A 17,815-nucleotide genomic window follows, 5' to 3' on the forward strand; every position below is an offset into this window, starting at 1 on the left:
GAGATGTTAAATAATACACATTAAACACTGTAACCAGCTTCACACAGAGACAAGCAGTCTGACAAGAGGGCCCATTTAAGCAAGCCAAAATGTAGGAAAAAAAAAATCAAAAGATCTGCTGCATATTTTTTCCAGTTTATTTTTCCCTTTTTCCTCTCTGCACTAACAGTTTTTAAGAGGCCAAAGATATTCAAAGTGAAATGTCACCATTCTTACAAGCTTAAATAAACTATTTATTAGAGGTAGACTAAGTACTCTGGAGAAATTTATTTGCCCTGGCAATAATATTTATAAATGACCTATGAAATATTATGACATTGTACCAGTAGCATTGCAGTTTGCCTGTGAGGATTTAGTTCCAATCAGCAAGTGCACTTAGAGGAGGGAAATATTTCTGTGCGGGGCCAGCAAAGTGTGCAGGCAACACTTGGGAGAAGATGAAAAGGACATAAGTACAGTCTTTTCTTTGACACTGGCAATAAATAAATATAGAAGCAATAAAAAAATAAATCATTCAGCCTAAAAAGAAATGCAGTCATTTTACAGTCCCCATCAATTGAGTCTCTGCTGCTTGTAACGGAGAGGTCTAAATGCAGTGTGGCTGAAACAGGGAGCTGAATTCCTCAGCCACAGGACGGTGAAGGCTGCGAGACTACCAGAGGGGAACACAGGTACCTATTGAACATAGGGAGGCATGGCCTGCTCTTTACATTTCTTTTTTTTGACCAATGTACCGAGGCAGGAACGACAACAGAAACCCAGCAATTAGGCATTCCAAACAGAACTGCTATTTTAAGAACAACAAACTTCATTAATGGTGGTGGAGGGTGAGGAGGGTTTAGAAGTAAAATGCATGTGTGAAGACAAATGTGTAAAATTCAAATGATTTAAATGCTAATAAATACTGCACTTGAACAATTCTCCCAAATGGCACAGAAGCCAAAATCTATTTTGCTGTAAACTGTAAAGCTGTTTTAAAAGATGGCTCATGCTGGTGATGAGATATTTGTCCTCTGCCACAGGACAGATAAAAACTTAGCAAAAAAAAAAAAGAGAAACAAAAAATATTGGAAAACAGCTTATATCTTCATCTTTATTCCCACTCAAGAAAAAGATAAAAGTAGTAACTGTGGCACAAACACAAATATCTCCTTGGGATTTAAACACAGAAACCATCATTTGTAAGATCAACAGATGTCATGTAGAACATATATTTCCAAACATCAACTCACTGAAACTACAAATATACTTATTAGGTCACTCCATTTGTGCTTCATTTGATTTACATATAATTTATTAGTTCACTTCCTATACTGCATTATTCTGCATTACAGTATCTCCCCATAAAATCTGCATTATTTTGTATAAATGCTATTCCACAGTACTAGCCTAGCAATTACTGTGAATGCTTATGTGTTCATTCCAAGCTTTCACTGTAGGTATCTCATGCACTTAAGCCATGCAGGTTGAGATTCTTAGTTTTCAGTTGAATAATAACTTTTAAAGATACATTCAGTAAAATTCTCCTTAGGATTCTTTATGAGAGCAAGATGGTTGAATACAGAGAAAAGAAGCAAAATAAAATAATTTGAGTGGCTCTTTGAATGACATGTAAAAACTTTCTTTTTAAACCACCAAATTTGGTATGTGTACAGTCCTCAATAATATATACCTAAAAGATTACATCTAAAGAAAGCTGGACGAGAAAGAAAGTACCTGTAAAGTGGATGCTGAATTCTATTCTTTCCCTCTTACATCACGTTTGCTTTATTCCAACTCCATTGTGACAATGCTGCAGAGGCATAAGACCGACACAATGATACAAAAAGCCCACAAACTCTAGCCCCTTTGGTAGTTCTGTCATAGGCTGTTAGACCGGTGCAGTAGACTTCAGTGCAGTAGACTTTAAACAACATGTTTTTAAGATTCCTTTATGCTTCATTTTTGACCTGGATTTTTTTTTTTTTTTTTTTTACGGACCCCTAGTTCTTTGTGCACAAAATTTTAACATACAAAAACTAGGAAGCCCTGCTGAGATGTGGTTAGGAGCAGGTCCCAACAATGTGCCGATCACGGGGTGTGTCATGATTTTCATCTCAACAAGTACATCAAGCCTTAGCTCCTCTAGGGAGTGGCCCTGGGCATGAATGTCTACAAACTTGGCCCAGGTTTCCTGTTTATAACCGAATAAGGTGTCTTTTGCCTAGTTTGCAAAACAAGCACAGAACTACCCACTGCTGATCTTTAATGTGCACTTCCCAGTCACACTTCTCACACTGCACAGCTATCTGCTCTTCTGTGGTTATTTGTCAGTGCCATGTGAGTGTAAGGAGCTGGGTACAGCAAATTATTTTTTCTCCCCAGAAATAATGACCAGTGAAAATGCAGAAAGCAAAGCAAAGCATGAGACCACAGTGGCTAAGGCAGCAAAAGAGACATTCAGAATCATGGGACTGCCTACAAAATTTCACTGGGATTCTTCTTATTTGACTCCTTGCCTTTAAGCACTTGTGCTAAACCCCTGTGAGCATTCAGGATTTTCTCTGCTTAAGGTCTAGACGCTGTAATGTAACCACAAATCAGACTATGGGACAACCCTCTGAGCTGGGCTCGGAGGAAAGCCCCAGCTGAGGAGATGTGCAATGAACCAGTAAACTATTCTGCGCCGTCTACCTGCAGGCCCAGAGTGGAAGGCTTTGCAGCAAAGCTCTCATCTCCCCACACCCAGCACTCACAGACGCTGGCCATGGGAAGACACCAGCCACATGCTTTTGAACACCAGCACCATCCGTATTTCAGAGCTGCCGCTGGTGAGTTCTGGCTACCTGCAGGTGCCTCCTGGCAGGTGAGACCTGCGTGCCAAGCTATGTGCTGGGGACAAAATGGGGAGCAGGTATGACATGGCGGGGACAGTGCTGCCCAGTATGGTCCCACACAGCAGCATACCCACACCTGCACCGCAGGACTACGGCCTTTCTCCTGCTGCTTGATGTCAAATACAGATGTCAGTGGCCAGTTATTTAGAGATCAGACTGGCAGGTCCAATCTGGTACCTGGAGCTCAGCAGAAGCCTCAACACAGTCCCATAAATGGACAAGACTCAGGCCAGGCTAGGGGGGGGACATGAGGTGAGGTTTCAAGAGTCCAGCTCAACATGTGTGAGACTTGAGAGGTCTCTCCCTAGTCCAGACCAAGGGACAGTCAACAAAAGAGCAAAGATCTATTTGCTCTGGAAAACAACAGGCTTTTTTTGGCTAAACAAATTTCAACAGATCAATAGTAATCCCCTCTCAACTTTATCTTCAAGAGATAAAATCGTGTCTCTCAGTTTCCTTCCTTTCTTCTTACCCTCCCCTCCTCCCCCCATTAATCTTAACTTGCTGCCTAGCATCTTTCATGTCTTTGTGCTGGGGCTGTGTGCAGCTAGGAGGTGCATGTACGCCGTTACAATGAAGAAATGAAAAAGAATCATAAATGTAGGCTGATATATTAAAAGGTGCAATACAAGATATATTTTGTTCATTGCTGAATCCAACTTGGTCCACTCTGCCTGCTTATTCTAGTTAAATGCACATGTCAACATATAAAAAGTTATTTCAGACTGCAGCATTTCATTACCCAAGCCAAGCCAAATGAACACAGGAATAGCAACAGTACACACGCCAAGGAAAATGAACGTTTTTTTCCTCCTACTGTGACATTTTTGGAGGCAGCCAATTATACATTAAAAAAATCATGAATGAGCAGTGTAATTTTGGAGTCATAACTTAAAGTGAAGTATTCCTTTAAATATGAAATTAATATAATCATGGCATTTTAACAGGTTTTCATGGTTCTGCATTCTTCTACGAGGACTCATTCTAAGTAAACCTATATGCTATATAAAAAGACCACAATAATCTTTTCCCACTAGTAAAATCGCTACTCTTATGAGTGTTATATATATAGGAGTTTTTACATACATAAACAGAATGTGGTCACTTGTGGGATCTATAGATTACATTGGGGGCATATTAAGGGAGCAATGCGTGCGCCAAATTTGTTGGTGTGTTTTACAGTGTCTAGATTTTTCTATCCTGTGCTATTTTGTACATTTCCTGCCCTGACATAAATGACCTCATTAACAAGAAATTCTAATAAGTATTCATAGGGGTTTTTTTATTTCAAAATCTGAACTTTGCTGGCTACAGCTTACTTCTGTTTTGTGACCTCCCTCTGTATGTATAGCCTTGGAGGAGAAGGAGAGAGGAGAAAAAAAAAAATAAACAAAATTCTGCTCACACAAGGGAGTTTTCTGCTGAATGACATAACCGTTACTCCCGTCAGCCTGAGCTATGGTCAGCCTGCCCAACCATCTAGCAAAATTAAGTAAATGCAGAAAAGATATTTTGGGGATTGAAAATTACCTTCCAAATAGAAGCAGTTTATTTTTGCCTTCCAAGCCAAAGAAGGAAATCACACAGCAGCATATGGAGTACTCTATTCCCTACGTATTAAGGTTGTGTTAGCTTTACAGCAGTTCCTGTCACCATTCAGTATCTTACCCCCCAAGCGGATATGTTTTACCACAGGATCAGAAGTCTATGTCTGCAATCCCAACTCAGGATAAAACTTCACTGGGACTCTAGGATCTAACCCACTTGCAGTGACCCCTACGGTAACAGTTACCCTGTAGCTGGGGCTGAAAATAAATGTTGCTTTCAACATCGGAAACACTGTTTTGTTTTGTTTTGTTTTTTTCCTCTGGATAGTGAGTTCAGAATGTGCTAAAAAAGGAGAGCTGAGAGTACCTAGCAAAAGCTCCAGTCAAAAAAAATATTCAGCATTCAGGGAGTGCTGAAAGTGCTTTTTAGACTCTAAAAAATGGAGGCTGAAATGCCTAAAATGTAAAAGATAGCCAGAAAAAAAGATGTAGATGCAAAAATACAAAATATAAATCAGAGCTATATATAGGTATACACATCCATACAACTGCACACCCAGTTAACATATACAATAACTACACCAAAAAAAGCTTGACTAAGGTAGAGTCCTGTAAGGCTACAGGACCAGGCTCAAATGAAATCTGGCCTGAAGCATGATTTGGAAGTCAGGCTCCAAAATTCTCTAAGAAAATCTAATTTGTTTGCAGTTTCTAAATCCAGCAAGAGTGACTCCATGTTTCACCTCCATCCTTCCCTGTCAAAGTACCATTTCCCCAACCTCATGTTCCTGCCTGGACCTCATCTTCCAGCCATCTCCCCAGCCTCACAGCTGCCTTCCCCCACACTGCACACACGCTGTTGCCCTGGGGCAGTTGCCCACTGTATTAATTTAATGATGAGGGTGAATGGACAGATCAGAGCTAAAGGCGGCCCAGAAATGAATATGCTCAGAGCATTAGTGTGGTCTTGTCTACCTAGCCACTCATTTCTGAAGACGGATATCCCATTTATATGGTAATCATAAATTTGGCTTTATGGTGAGCATACTCTTTGGATATAATCCTTCTGCCCTTCAAAAAATGGTTTCTAAGTGGCTTGCACAGACTAATTTAAGGTATGTGTGGTGGTGCTGGGAAAAGACTGCTGTGCTTCAGTTTCTGGGTACTCATCAAGGACCATCCTCCTTCTATGGTACTACAGATTTTTGAAACAAGAGCAGAGAAAGCAGCTATATCTTGTTTGATTGCAAATACTGGGGCAGACTGAACACTGCACAAAGATGTTAACGCTCTTTGCATGGCACCCACTCAATCTTGTTATAGGTTACAGGCTTAGCCTTTCACAGGCAAAAAGACTTGCTGCTTGTGGCTTTAGAAACTCTCCAGATACATACAACGACAAGTTGTGCAAAGCATGTAAAGGCTGTGGCTGCTAAGCACCTTGAAAGTCAGTAACAAAACTAACATTAATAGGCAGCTCATGGGAAAGCAGAGTAGGAAATTTAGAGACGGTTGATGTGTTTTGAGTTGCTGCGAAAGAACATGGGCTTCTGCTGCCTCCTAGGGTATGTCCTCATGGCAGTGCCTGCTGCTTGGGAGATACCTGAACTCATGTTAAACTTCCTAACTGCAGTGCAGCTGGCAATGTACTTACGGTGGCAGAGAGGCCAGGGTGCTCCAGTTTTGAATATTTACTTGGCCTTTCAGCTGGCTTTTCTGCCTCCCCGGACAGTGTGTAGCAATATGTATCAGTGTCTGCTACAGCTATTTACAATCAGTACGACTGTACTGTCTTAAAAAGCCTGACATTTTAAATACACACTATATATTTTATGTTCATCCTATTTCTCTTCTGCGTTTTGCGGCTTCAGGATTCCTGCTTTTCATGTGTATCTCCACAGCGAGGGCTAGAAGCGAGCAATTTTAAGAATTCTCACATAATTGCATGTCTCCAGGTACCAAAGCCTTAAGAAACATGTAGAGTAGTAGGAGACTTGTGATATTATCGCAGAGCTGATGGCCTGCACTTTCTACTCCTGAAGAGGCAGGGAAGCTGTAAGAGCTAGATCCTGAGTCCAGATGGAGATCTGATCAGACATTTAACCTGACCTGGCAGCAGACAGCATGGCCCTGTACTAGCCCACATTTTAAATGACACTGTTTTGGCTGCTTTCCATACCTGTTAAACTTGCTTTACATGCCATTGCTGTATGCTTCACCTCTTGAAAAAAAAGTCCTTTTTATGTCAGTTATAGCCTCCTATTTTTGTTAGCAATTTTCAGAGGAGAAAATATGACAGAATTTTCAGTACTTCTAGTTGTCAGGTTTTGAAAACACTGAGGCCCAAGGCACTGCCATGTTCCATATGTCCACTTTAACTGTGGGCTGCAGGTCTCAGAAACAAACCCAGACCTGCCAATTCGGTACTTAATGCCCCTTAAACATGAGCAAAGCCTGCCAGCACATTTTTAGCGAATATTCCTTCATCTACATGCTACACAAAACTACTAGAGAAGTGTGCTAGATGCACAGTAGAGATGGTGGGGTGCTGCAGTGACTAAACAACCTCCTGAGGTCCCCTCCAAGCTGAATTATCCTGGGATCAGAAGATATTTTATGGCACCACAACCACAGAATTGAAAACACTGGCTATGGCCTGATGAGACAGCAGATAGTTTACTTCACGGGCAGAGACAGGCGTTTTAAGTTCACAGAAAGATTAAAGGAGAGATGTTTAGGATTGCTTAGTCCACAGAAGGGCATTGGACTCTTAAGAAAGCAGTATTTGAGACTGTGAGGAATACCTCTAGATGCTGAGCGATATACTTCTAGATAAGGTATTTATATGTCTCTCTGTACGATAGTATCCGAGTACCTCACAGTAACTGAAGTAGCAAAGTATTGTTTTATAGAGGGGGAGACTGTGTTTTGTTTGCATTTGCGCTGAGGTTCTCTGGCAGAGCACCCTGGGTTTCTGAAGCTGGAGCTCCGTGCGTGAGACAACAGACCGTGCTTCCTTGCTTTCAGTGCATTCACAGTCATAACTGTTCTACACAAAGCCGTTTTAACCTGCAGAGAAACGCTTGCCGACAATGAAAAAAGCAGTTCTTCAATTACAAGACCATGAATAAATCCCTAGATAAACTGCTTAGTGATTTAGTATTATTTAATTGTATTCTGACATTGCATAAAAACGCACTCGAGGATCAAGCTTGTAATAAACTAAGCACTGTACCGGCACGATCAGAAGAGATCTGAGGTACCCTACACCACCTCACCTCCTCAGACTCAGAACCCAGTCCCCTTCTCCTGGTCTCAAAGGACTGCAGTGTGTAACAGACACATGGAATAACGTGTATTTTACTAAAACACCCCAGAACACAGCACTGAAATCACAATCAAACTTCTAAACAAGAAAAATATGAATATAATTTATCAACATTATTTACTAGTAGGAAAAGTAATTACGTTGTAGAAGTGAGTATGTATTACTGATCTGCTCACTATTTTCCTGCTACATATAATTCAAAGCTATGTGTTGCAAATAACAACCTGGTGGTAACTATAGGGAGAAAAGAGTTTCTCAGTTTCTTGACATTTTATATCTCTCTCCCTTACCTCATAAGCCTTTATATATGAAGTCCTTTATATGAATTTACTGTTGAGTGAAAATTTTCTTCCTTAGATACAGCCAACATGTCAGGGCAGGTCTCCACAGTACTCCAGTGTATCTTGGTGGGTTTTTTCATATTTTTTTTTTCTTTTACAGAGCTGTGTCATCCTGTAACTCGCCTTGTACAGCAGTATTCTTCATACTGCTTATTATATATAATCCATTGCAAACACCCAGAGACTAGTTATAGTAATTTAGACTCAATCTATTCTTCTAGTCCATCCCTTAACATCCGATACTGGCCATCAGCTGCAACAGGATAGCTCCAGGACTAAACAGATGTTTGCTCTGACTCAGCATCGCAGTTCTTGCATGAAATATAAATCCAAGTGCTAGTCCGGTAACTATTTGAATCATAAAAATCTGGGGTTTTCCAGTGTACTTTCCCTGATCAAGAGTACTTAGAGGTCAATATTACACGGCATTCAAATAATATTAAAACTGCCCTTTAAATTACTGATCTGAAAAATGTGGTAGGTGAAATAATCACAGTAATTCTGAAGTAAGGAGTACTAGAGGAAAATTACTCTTTTTCCTATAGGAAAATTTCTGTGTTCTCTGTGAATTCTTCATGACGCTGGAATGTCTTTCATTCAGAAACAGAATGAAATAACAACAATTTTAAACAAATGAATTAGAAATAAATCAGTTCAACCGAAACGCTCAGAAAAATCAAGAGTATTTCACCCCAATTCTGATTTTCAGAAAGTCGCTCTGAAGTAGAAAATTGGAAATACTTTCTTTCAGTATATGACTTAAAATACAGTTCCATAGAATGTGACACCTTTTCAAAAAATGTTCCATTGGAAACAAACTGTCATTTTCAGATGGAGAAACATTCCAAAGGAAAATTCTCAACTTGTCTGTAGGGAGGGCAGCACTTGCAGCATACAGCCATAGCCAACTAAAAACAGCTACAAAATCTATTTTTGAAAATAGGTTTTTAAATTAAATTGGTTAGAATCAGCAACAATTGGAGGTCATAAAAACTGTTCAAATGAAATTTATTTCCATCAGAAAATAACAATTTTTAAAAAGCTGTTCATAAGAAAAGACAGGTTTAATGAATTTCTTTTTTTTTTTTTTAATTATTTGAACAGAATAGAAGAATTGTTGAAATACTCCATTTTCACATTTCTAAATGAAAGCATTTTGTTTTGGGGACCAGGATGACTGATCATTTAGAACTTTATGTTAATTTAGAATAACCTATTAAAAATTAGGAAAGGTAGAAACAAAATACTTATAGCCGATCTGATTTCTGTTATTCTTTGGAGGTTCAGGTCAAAGCTCTTTGTGGGAGGATTTGACTTTTTATCCAAAAAAAAAAAATTGTCAAGATCTCCAAAATACTCTTAAGGTAAAAATATATTTTTTCACCCAGCAACAGTAAATAAATTGCTTCATTGCTTCATAAGCAACAGAACTAACAGAGCTTTGTTTCCTATACATTTGTGGCTGGACTCTCTGGCACCTGAGAAGAGCCATGCTCACACTGCAGTCTTTTCTTCTGGGAGCAGGGGGATTAACAGAGTGTCTGTCCTCTACCCAGGCACTTATTTTCTCTTAAACTTACAGGAAATCAACATCTCTAAGCTCATGACCCCCTTCTCAATTTCGGTTAAAACCATTTGTAATGCTTAGAAGGTTTTGGTGGAGAACAGGAAGCGACGGACAGGCTCCCTCAACCACAGCCTTTGTGGTCAACACTGCTATTTCCAGGACCTTTTCCGTGCAGGTTAAACAGCCCGGGCGCATCAATATGGATTAGATTTCCAACATCGTAACAGCCTGTGAAAGATTCCCTTCCCCAAAGGCTCCGTTATTTACCAGCAGCCCTAAATCACTTTACTGCTTCTATCTTCCTTGTTATTCACAGTTAATCTGTGTGCTCTCCTCAAGGAGCATTAGTGCAGGGTAGTACATCTTCTGCAAGCGACTCTCCTTGTTTCTTATTAAATGTAAGGTAGCTGCAAACTGATTTCAGGCTGCTATGCAGCATATGGCTGTGAGCCCCTGCCTCCCCCAGCCCCAGCATGCTCCAAGGTGTCATGGGCAGTGTTTGCCGGGTGGTTTTGGTTCCACCAGAAGAGTTTCAGCCAAGAGAGCAGAAGAGCAACTAGATTGCACCAATTGCCTAATCACAGCAGTCCTTGAGACTGCTATAAATGAGATCAAACTATTCAAGCTGGATCCTAATCAACAGTCAGTGCAATCACTGGGGAGCAGACACTGCCATCTGCATGCTCATTTATTGGGCTTTGGAATTATTTAACGTTTGATTTATGGTGGTGAATTGCGTCCTGGCAAACGTTCACTATGCAAAACTCTTTGCTCCCTCACCCGTTAAAAATCAGGGCCTGATCCATGTGAAAGCCTCCTGCTGAGTTCACTATGTTTTGGATCAGGCCTCTGGGTCTCAAGACTGGCAGATAATATTCCATTTCTGTCCAATTTTCTTGCTTAAATTTAGAAGAAGCTCAAGTGTTTTCCATCAACATTTTTATGTTTACTTTTGGGAGAATCTTCACAGTGGGTCAGGTTACTGTGATATAGAAAGGATGACCCACACTGACATATAAATTTTCCAAAAAACCTCAGCCTGAGGCAGACATCTGCCTTGGAGAATTTCAGCCCAGATGGCTAAAGTTTGGCAAAGATGTAAGCAACTGAAAATAGAGCTCTGTAATGGAAAGTGGTGTACAACCTTAATAAATGGAGGGTGCTACCAAGTACCACATATGATAAGGCTCCATAACAAGAACCATAAGGGAAGAATTCAAGCAGGATTCTTTCAGATACGCTTCAGAATATATGATCTATCTCTTCGTTCCTTTTGCTTGAAAGGCGTATCAGTTAACTCTTATTTTTGTCTGATCCTTCAGACATTCCCATCAAAACCAGGCAGCTCAAAACCAGCCTTTCCCTCTCAACCGTATTAAACAAGGTTTATCTGAGAAGCTTAGAACCATCCCAGACAGTCAAAATAAGTCCAAGCTGTGATAGTTCCTCTCTGCATTGAGAAGTCAGCTAGCAAAGCAGAAAAGCTGTGCGGCTGAGATCTAAGCTGTTAAATTAGCATTACTTGGTTTTCAGATTAAAACCCCATCTTGATGTTTCGGTACAAGAACGCATGCACAACTTCAGTTCTATGGTACCTTAAATCCCCAGCATACCCCAAAGATTCACTTAGACATAATAGATGAAAAACATAATTTCACTCAGACTAATTCTGAACTTTTTGAGTCCCCATTTCTGCTTTCACCTCATCTCTGTCAATTCGCTCCTGTTGAGCAGGATGTGAAGACATGAGCTGGAATCTTGTTTAAAGCCATGTAAGAAATTTGCTGCAATTTACACCTGTGTAAATCCTGAGTAACTCCACTGGCATAAATGGAAGCGCAATTTGGCTTGAAGCATCAGGCATTTGTTTTTTAATTAGGCAACAGCTTAAAAATAAAAATCTAATGACTTCATAGATACGGTGCAGAATCAATGGATTTGTGCTGGACTGCTCTGGAGTAAATGAGATCAGGCTTCGACTGTGTTTACTGGCATTCCATTCCAAATACACATTCATAGCATCTCTCCCTGTGAACCTCCTGTCCATCTCCTTGAACTGAACAGGCATGCTCCAAGGACACGTACAACAAGCAATACACCTCCTTCACGAGATATACTAGTAACTGCAAGTCACATTAGCTATGTTAATTATTGACTCACACACATTTGTGTTCATGCATGTTTGCAAAACACAGAGGGCCAGGATGAAATGTATGTTCTGTTTAGAAGAAGGAATGGCAGTGCAACTCAGATAGCTACTTTCAAGAACTATCAGCCTGTTCTAGTAGCTAAGAAAATCCACATAACGCCCATTTGCAAAAAGCCTTCTGAAAAGCTTTATATTATGGAATGACTCAATCTTTAAGGAACTGGGGGCAAACAACCCACAAACACCTTAGTGCCAAAATATGTTTTTGTTAACAAATGCATTTGTTGGGTTTATTTCAGACATATTCTTGAAACCTCAAAAATGTAGCACGCTCATTTTGCAACTGACTCATTGTGCACCAATTTTCAGCTTTTTCCCTTGTTTTTTTTTAAATGCAGTTCAGTTATGCCCATCACCCCACCCACAAATTAGGGGTTTATAATGGAAATTCTGACAGGGCCTTCACTATGGCGGTGCTTGCAGGCACTGTCATAATAAATAATTTACTATTTAATGACTCCTGATGTAATCACAGCAGGAGTCAGATTCACTAACATCCATCTCTCCATTGTTATCCAGGAGGAATAGGATGGTAGGGAAATACCACTCTTGTCTGAGCCCATCTTTTTAGCTCCCAACTTTAAAACGAGTATTTAAATTGGTAAAGAGAGAGTTTACCACCACAATCCAACCTCTACATTTGTTTATGTTGGACGACACTTTTGTTCTGGCTCCCATTAGTCAGATGGATAAAGCTCAGAAGGGTTCTGCTTTACTGCCCTGTTTTCTCTTAGTGTTTCTGCATTTTCTAAATGCTACCAAATGGTTGCTTTTGGCTCCCAGCATTATCACATGTTGTCTATAAGTATGGAAATAGTTATGGTAATATGGACGTAAATCATAACTGTGAATACCACATAAAGAAGACTGCCACATAATTATAAAAATACCTAATAGATTTCTTTTTCAAAGACAACACAGCTGTCCCTTCTAACCTTTCATTTGTAGATTCTTTTCTCTCCTGTTTTTATTTATAGGTTGCCGTGCAGTTTGACATAGCACACCACGATTTTTGTTTCTAATTTTGAAAGAAACGAAAAAGAAAGAATACTCATTTCATCATAAAGGAGCATTAGTTTACAATTTTGAAAAGAAACTAACGCCAGCTCTAGAACATCATCTTGGAGCCAATCTCCCTCTTAATACATTTCAAAAGAATCCGTCAATGGCTACATACCGCAATTTAAAATTAAACCCTGCCATCGAACTAAAGAAAGGGTCGGCCAAATGGCACACATCATGTGTTGAGAAAGAAGCCCCATTCTTTCTCTAAACATCTCAGTGTTTTTATGAAAAGAACCACACCAGGTTATTATACTGACCACAACAAAATAAGATTTTTATACCCTACTCAGGCAAAAACAGGTTGAAAAGTGTTATGGGTAAACTTGCACTATGCAACATGCCATGTTAATGAAAGGAGTAAGGCCTTACACAGCACTGATGTTGCCAAAAAGGGTTTTACATATTGTCTGGAAACTACCACCATGCATTTTATCCCTTTTGAGTCAGCTTTGCAATGCTTAAAAGCAAAGTGACAGAAGTGTATTTCAACTCTGCTTTATGCTAGACTCGCATGGTGCTTCATCCTACACAAACTTGTTCTTACCTCTTCCTTGTTGCCTTAAACTTACATACGGAGCCCGGATGGTCACAAAAGAGAGGCTGCAGCCAACGCTGCTCATGCCACATGAATGGAAGGCTGTTATCTTTGAAACTTTGAAACATTTTTGCCTCAAAGCTTTTATCTATCACTAAGCAACCACTTCAGAGATCTATGCCTATGCCCTTCTACACAGCAAATCCTCCATTTTAACTCAAATAGTAGCAAACCTCTCAAGGGAATGAAGTTCATCTTAACCATCAGAAATGTACACTTCTCTCTCTCTCAAAATTTATGAAAAGAGTAATTATGGCTTTATGCAGAACAACGCAACAGCTCTGAATGGGTGAATTACATTCCAATTCCCTTTTGGAGAAACAACTAAAACAAATGAACTGGAAAATGCTGGTGAGAAAGATCAGTCTGGGCTAGAGGTGTACTAATAGCTTATTGATACAGATTTTTAAGCAGATGAAATGTTCAAATCCGCACTGCATTTTTATCAGTCTACACCAACTGGCCTTTGCCCAAAAATGTGTCATTTTATCAGATGCGTCACTCAGTTGGGAAGCTGCCATGACTATACTGGGTGACTGAATGTTAAAATAATTTCTCCAGGGGGAAGAGGCTGATCCCGAAGGTTTTCTAGTTCCAAGGGGGAGATCATTTTTCACCACCAGCTGGAGCCTGATGTCAGACATGCCCTTGCTTCTTTTATTCTCCTCAGAGGTTGAAACCCAGCTTGTCCTTCCTGACTCCAATATTGTTTCACACTTGGGCACATAGCAGCTACTACACAGTGAACTATTAAAGCAGGAGAGCCCATGAGACATGGGAAAATAGTTTAGGGGAAGCTGTTTGACAGCAGGATGCGGTCATTTCTATTGTCCTATTAAAATAGAGATATCTGGGAAGCTTAACTTTGTTTTCACTATGTAAACAAATGTATTTTAGCCTAATGTGCCAAAAAGATGCAAATACAAAAAAGCCCAACCAAACCCACACCACCAAGGCCCCGAACAAACCAACACAACAAATGTTTGCCCTTTTTGTGCACTGTGTCTACTTTCTTAGCAGGAATATGAGAATGAAGCCCTGTACACCTAAAAGAAGGTTAATTTGTACTGAAAGAACAAATGCCCTGGGTTCCATCAGACTCTGGCATTTTATTTTACATTTATAGTTTCGTCTGAGAACCAAAAGGAAACTACAGCGATTGAATGTCTTTTATAGAGTCATCTTATGAAAATATCTTGACATATTTTTATTCCCTTCTATTTGTTTTCTCCAGAACAATAAGTAGAGAGATAGAAATCACCAGTTCCCATACAATATGCGGCCAGTTAAAGCACTACAGGTTAATTCTTCAAACAAAATAGCAGCTAGGTCTTGCCCACACTAATGGCTTTAGCTTGCACCAACTATATTTAGATCATGCTTAAATGAAGTTAAGATGGCTATACCATTGGGGTTTTCTTAACTTGCATGACTTGTTCCGAGAACATTGTTGCGAACCCCTGCTACAGATTGGTTACCACATGCTTACAATAGACATTTAACATGAGAAGGCGAAACCATGTGGCTTCATCATCTCTAAGCATTTACATCAAGGCAGTATTGATGAAAATGATAACCTTTTTGAATCAGCTAGAGTTCAGTTTTCTAGCAGGTTTAAGCTGTAAAGGTAGAGCATGAGCAGGTTATCTGCAACAGAGATCATTCACTGCAGCATTTACAGCATACACTGGCATCTTCCGTAATGTTCCTCTTCCAACACCAAGACACCTCTGCAGTACTCTAATTAAGGCTTTGAAATAAAAAGTTATCAAATCTACAGCATATTGTGCTAAAGCTGGACCAATGCCAGACACATTAATAACTTTCTGACCTCATATTCTTCATAAATATGGAGCAGTCAGGAGACCATGAACAACTGCTTCCAGAAGTACTTACAATACTAGCAATATTTCTCACACAAAGTATTATAACTGTTAACACAGATATTTTTATTGCTAAATTTTCAAATCTGTATTGTGGGTTTCTTTATATATGCATATTCAAGAAATCTGACTGAACTAGTGGTGTGAATTTACAGAATATACAGAGGCTAGAGACCAATATACCTCTTTTGAAGTGAATTAAGGTAATCTGAACGAAAGCTATTTTCACTTTGAATGAGTGTGTCTGCACAAGGGACCAATTCACTTTAAATGTTAACTCAGATAATTTGTCTTTATATGTGAAGCTGATTCTCTGACACTGCCCAATAAAGCTAAAAGTTAAAGAAAAATCTGTCCTTTGACATTGCAGCATCACGTATTTCCAATGTTGTCATAGCAATGATCATTAGATATTAGGCAAGAGAGGGAGGAATTGTATTTGTTTAATTTCAATTTCTGCTTTTTGGCAAGATGCACAGTTTTTCTTAAGAATAATGAAAAGTTTCCTTCCTCTTTCCTTCTCGCCTCACTTCCCCAGAAAAAAGTGAAAAGAAAATTTGCATGACAAATTTGAGTAAGACAAGGATACAAACAGGCAATGGATATGTTAAATTCAAACGGACTTTTGTCTCAGCTGTTACATCATACCACATACCAAAGCTACTGCACTGCTACTGTCCACAGGAAGCACACTGTTCTAGGGATACCAGTTTTTAGGGGTAGGTAAGAGAGCTGACCAGAAAACTATTAGAGAAATAGATTCCTAGTTTTAAGCAAACTCGTATTTTTGTTATCACTTGAGTGGGAAAAGCTCTTGAGGATGTTTGGAATAGGTATAAAACAATAGAGCCTCACTGAGCCCTGGCCTTTAGGCATACTTCTAAGTAACTCTAATTAATAACAAAGATGAACATATTCTTGGAGAGAAGACACTGGGGGAGGGGCAGAATTGATGCAAAGATAACTGCACCGGGTAAAAATGCAGTAAACATTAAAGAACCTCAAGATTATTAACTGAGATATCAACCGTTGCTATTTACAAAGACTCCTGATACTCGCCTTTCTGTTTAACTCACTAATTCTTGTATGACAAACACTTTGTCAGTTCACAGTACTTATCTACAAGATGTGTGATTTGGCTTCAACATGAAAGTAGTCCCTTTTAAAATCAAGCACCAAATCTGTGTGGCAGGTAAATGGTTAATGCTGAACAACATGCACACGATACTTCATCAACTCCCTTACAAAAATTAGGATATTATTCTTTATTATGGTGCCCTGTAATTCTAAAGTAAATCATGCCAAGATACTATCTTGCGCGTCTGTAGATCAGATATCATTACTCAGGAAAAAAAAAAAAGCTTTCATGCACTTACCTTATCCTCTAGCCGGATCAGTCTGGCTCCTACAGTACAGTATCCTTTGTCTAACCCTTTTTCTAAATAAAGAAGAATAAAAATGGGACATTCATTAGGTGGAGAATAAACTCAAACTAAGAATTATACCTATGGTACTTAAAGCAAAAAAGAAGCTGGTAATAGTAGGGTAGTATAAATAACATGAACATAATAAGAAAGATTTTCTTCATGGCGTATAGAAGTGAAAGAGGGTAGTTGGAGAGAAGGGAATTAGTTTGTCTAACTGACAAGATTAAGTTAGTCTGAAGGGCAACCTGGACTTTGGTAGAGGTAGTCTGTAGACGTGAAGGACTATAGATAGTGTCTGAGGTAACTTGATTCCTTGTTTAATTATCTCAATTAACTGCATGTAGTTAGATGGAATAGGCATGCTTCCTAGGCATACCCCCCATTTTGAATATCATTGACATGAGCAATGTACACTTCCTACACATAAAGAAACCAGAACAATTTTCAACTGAGGTTGTAGATGTAGGAGGCAGCACTACCCTGGGGTTCAAGGGCTGAAGTGGCAGAGATCTATCTCCTCTCTGCAAATGAGTGACACTGGGAAAAGCCCTTGCATCTCCATCCTCATTTTCCCTCCTAGACTTCATGAGACCTGGTTATTAAAGCCCAGTTGTGCAATTTGTTTCACTTGCACACTGCAAATGGTGGGATTGGGAGCCAAGATTGAAAACTGTGTAAAGTGGGGTCTAGTCTTTGTGTTTACGTGGCCAATCACAAAGGAATGCCATAGTTTGGGGGTGTTATTTCACAGGGAATGAAGCACAAAAACACATATATTCTGAGCTGGGAGAAAATATTCACAAGAAAAAAACCACACTCTGATATTAAAGTAACCTAGAAGCCTATGTCAATGGAACTTGGACACATTTTTCTCTATTAAACTATATTTCCAATACTGGGCTGGAGTAATTACTCCTTGTTTGTTCCATAAATTATGGAACTTTTATGAGTGGTTGAGCTTTGGTTTTTAAAGCTAT

General features: G+C 39.4%; 1 protein-coding gene across 1 annotated transcript in view; it reads right to left on the bottom strand.

Annotated features, from left to right (window-relative positions):
* Positions 1-17,815, bottom strand: part of LOC143155806 (potassium voltage-gated channel subfamily KQT member 1-like) — a 531,395-nt gene that overhangs the window by 189,165 nt on the left and 324,415 nt on the right. Inside the window, exon 16 of the mRNA XM_076328783.1 lies at positions 16,788-16,849. Coding sequence (XP_076184898.1) covers positions 16,788-16,849 — 62 coding nt within the window. The remainder of the gene's footprint in view (positions 1-16,787; positions 16,850-17,815) is intronic.

This window comes from Aptenodytes patagonicus, chromosome 1, assembly GCF_965638725.1.
Source record: "Aptenodytes patagonicus chromosome 1, bAptPat1.pri.cur, whole genome shotgun sequence".
Taxonomy (NCBI): domain Eukaryota; kingdom Metazoa; phylum Chordata; class Aves; order Sphenisciformes; family Spheniscidae; genus Aptenodytes; species Aptenodytes patagonicus.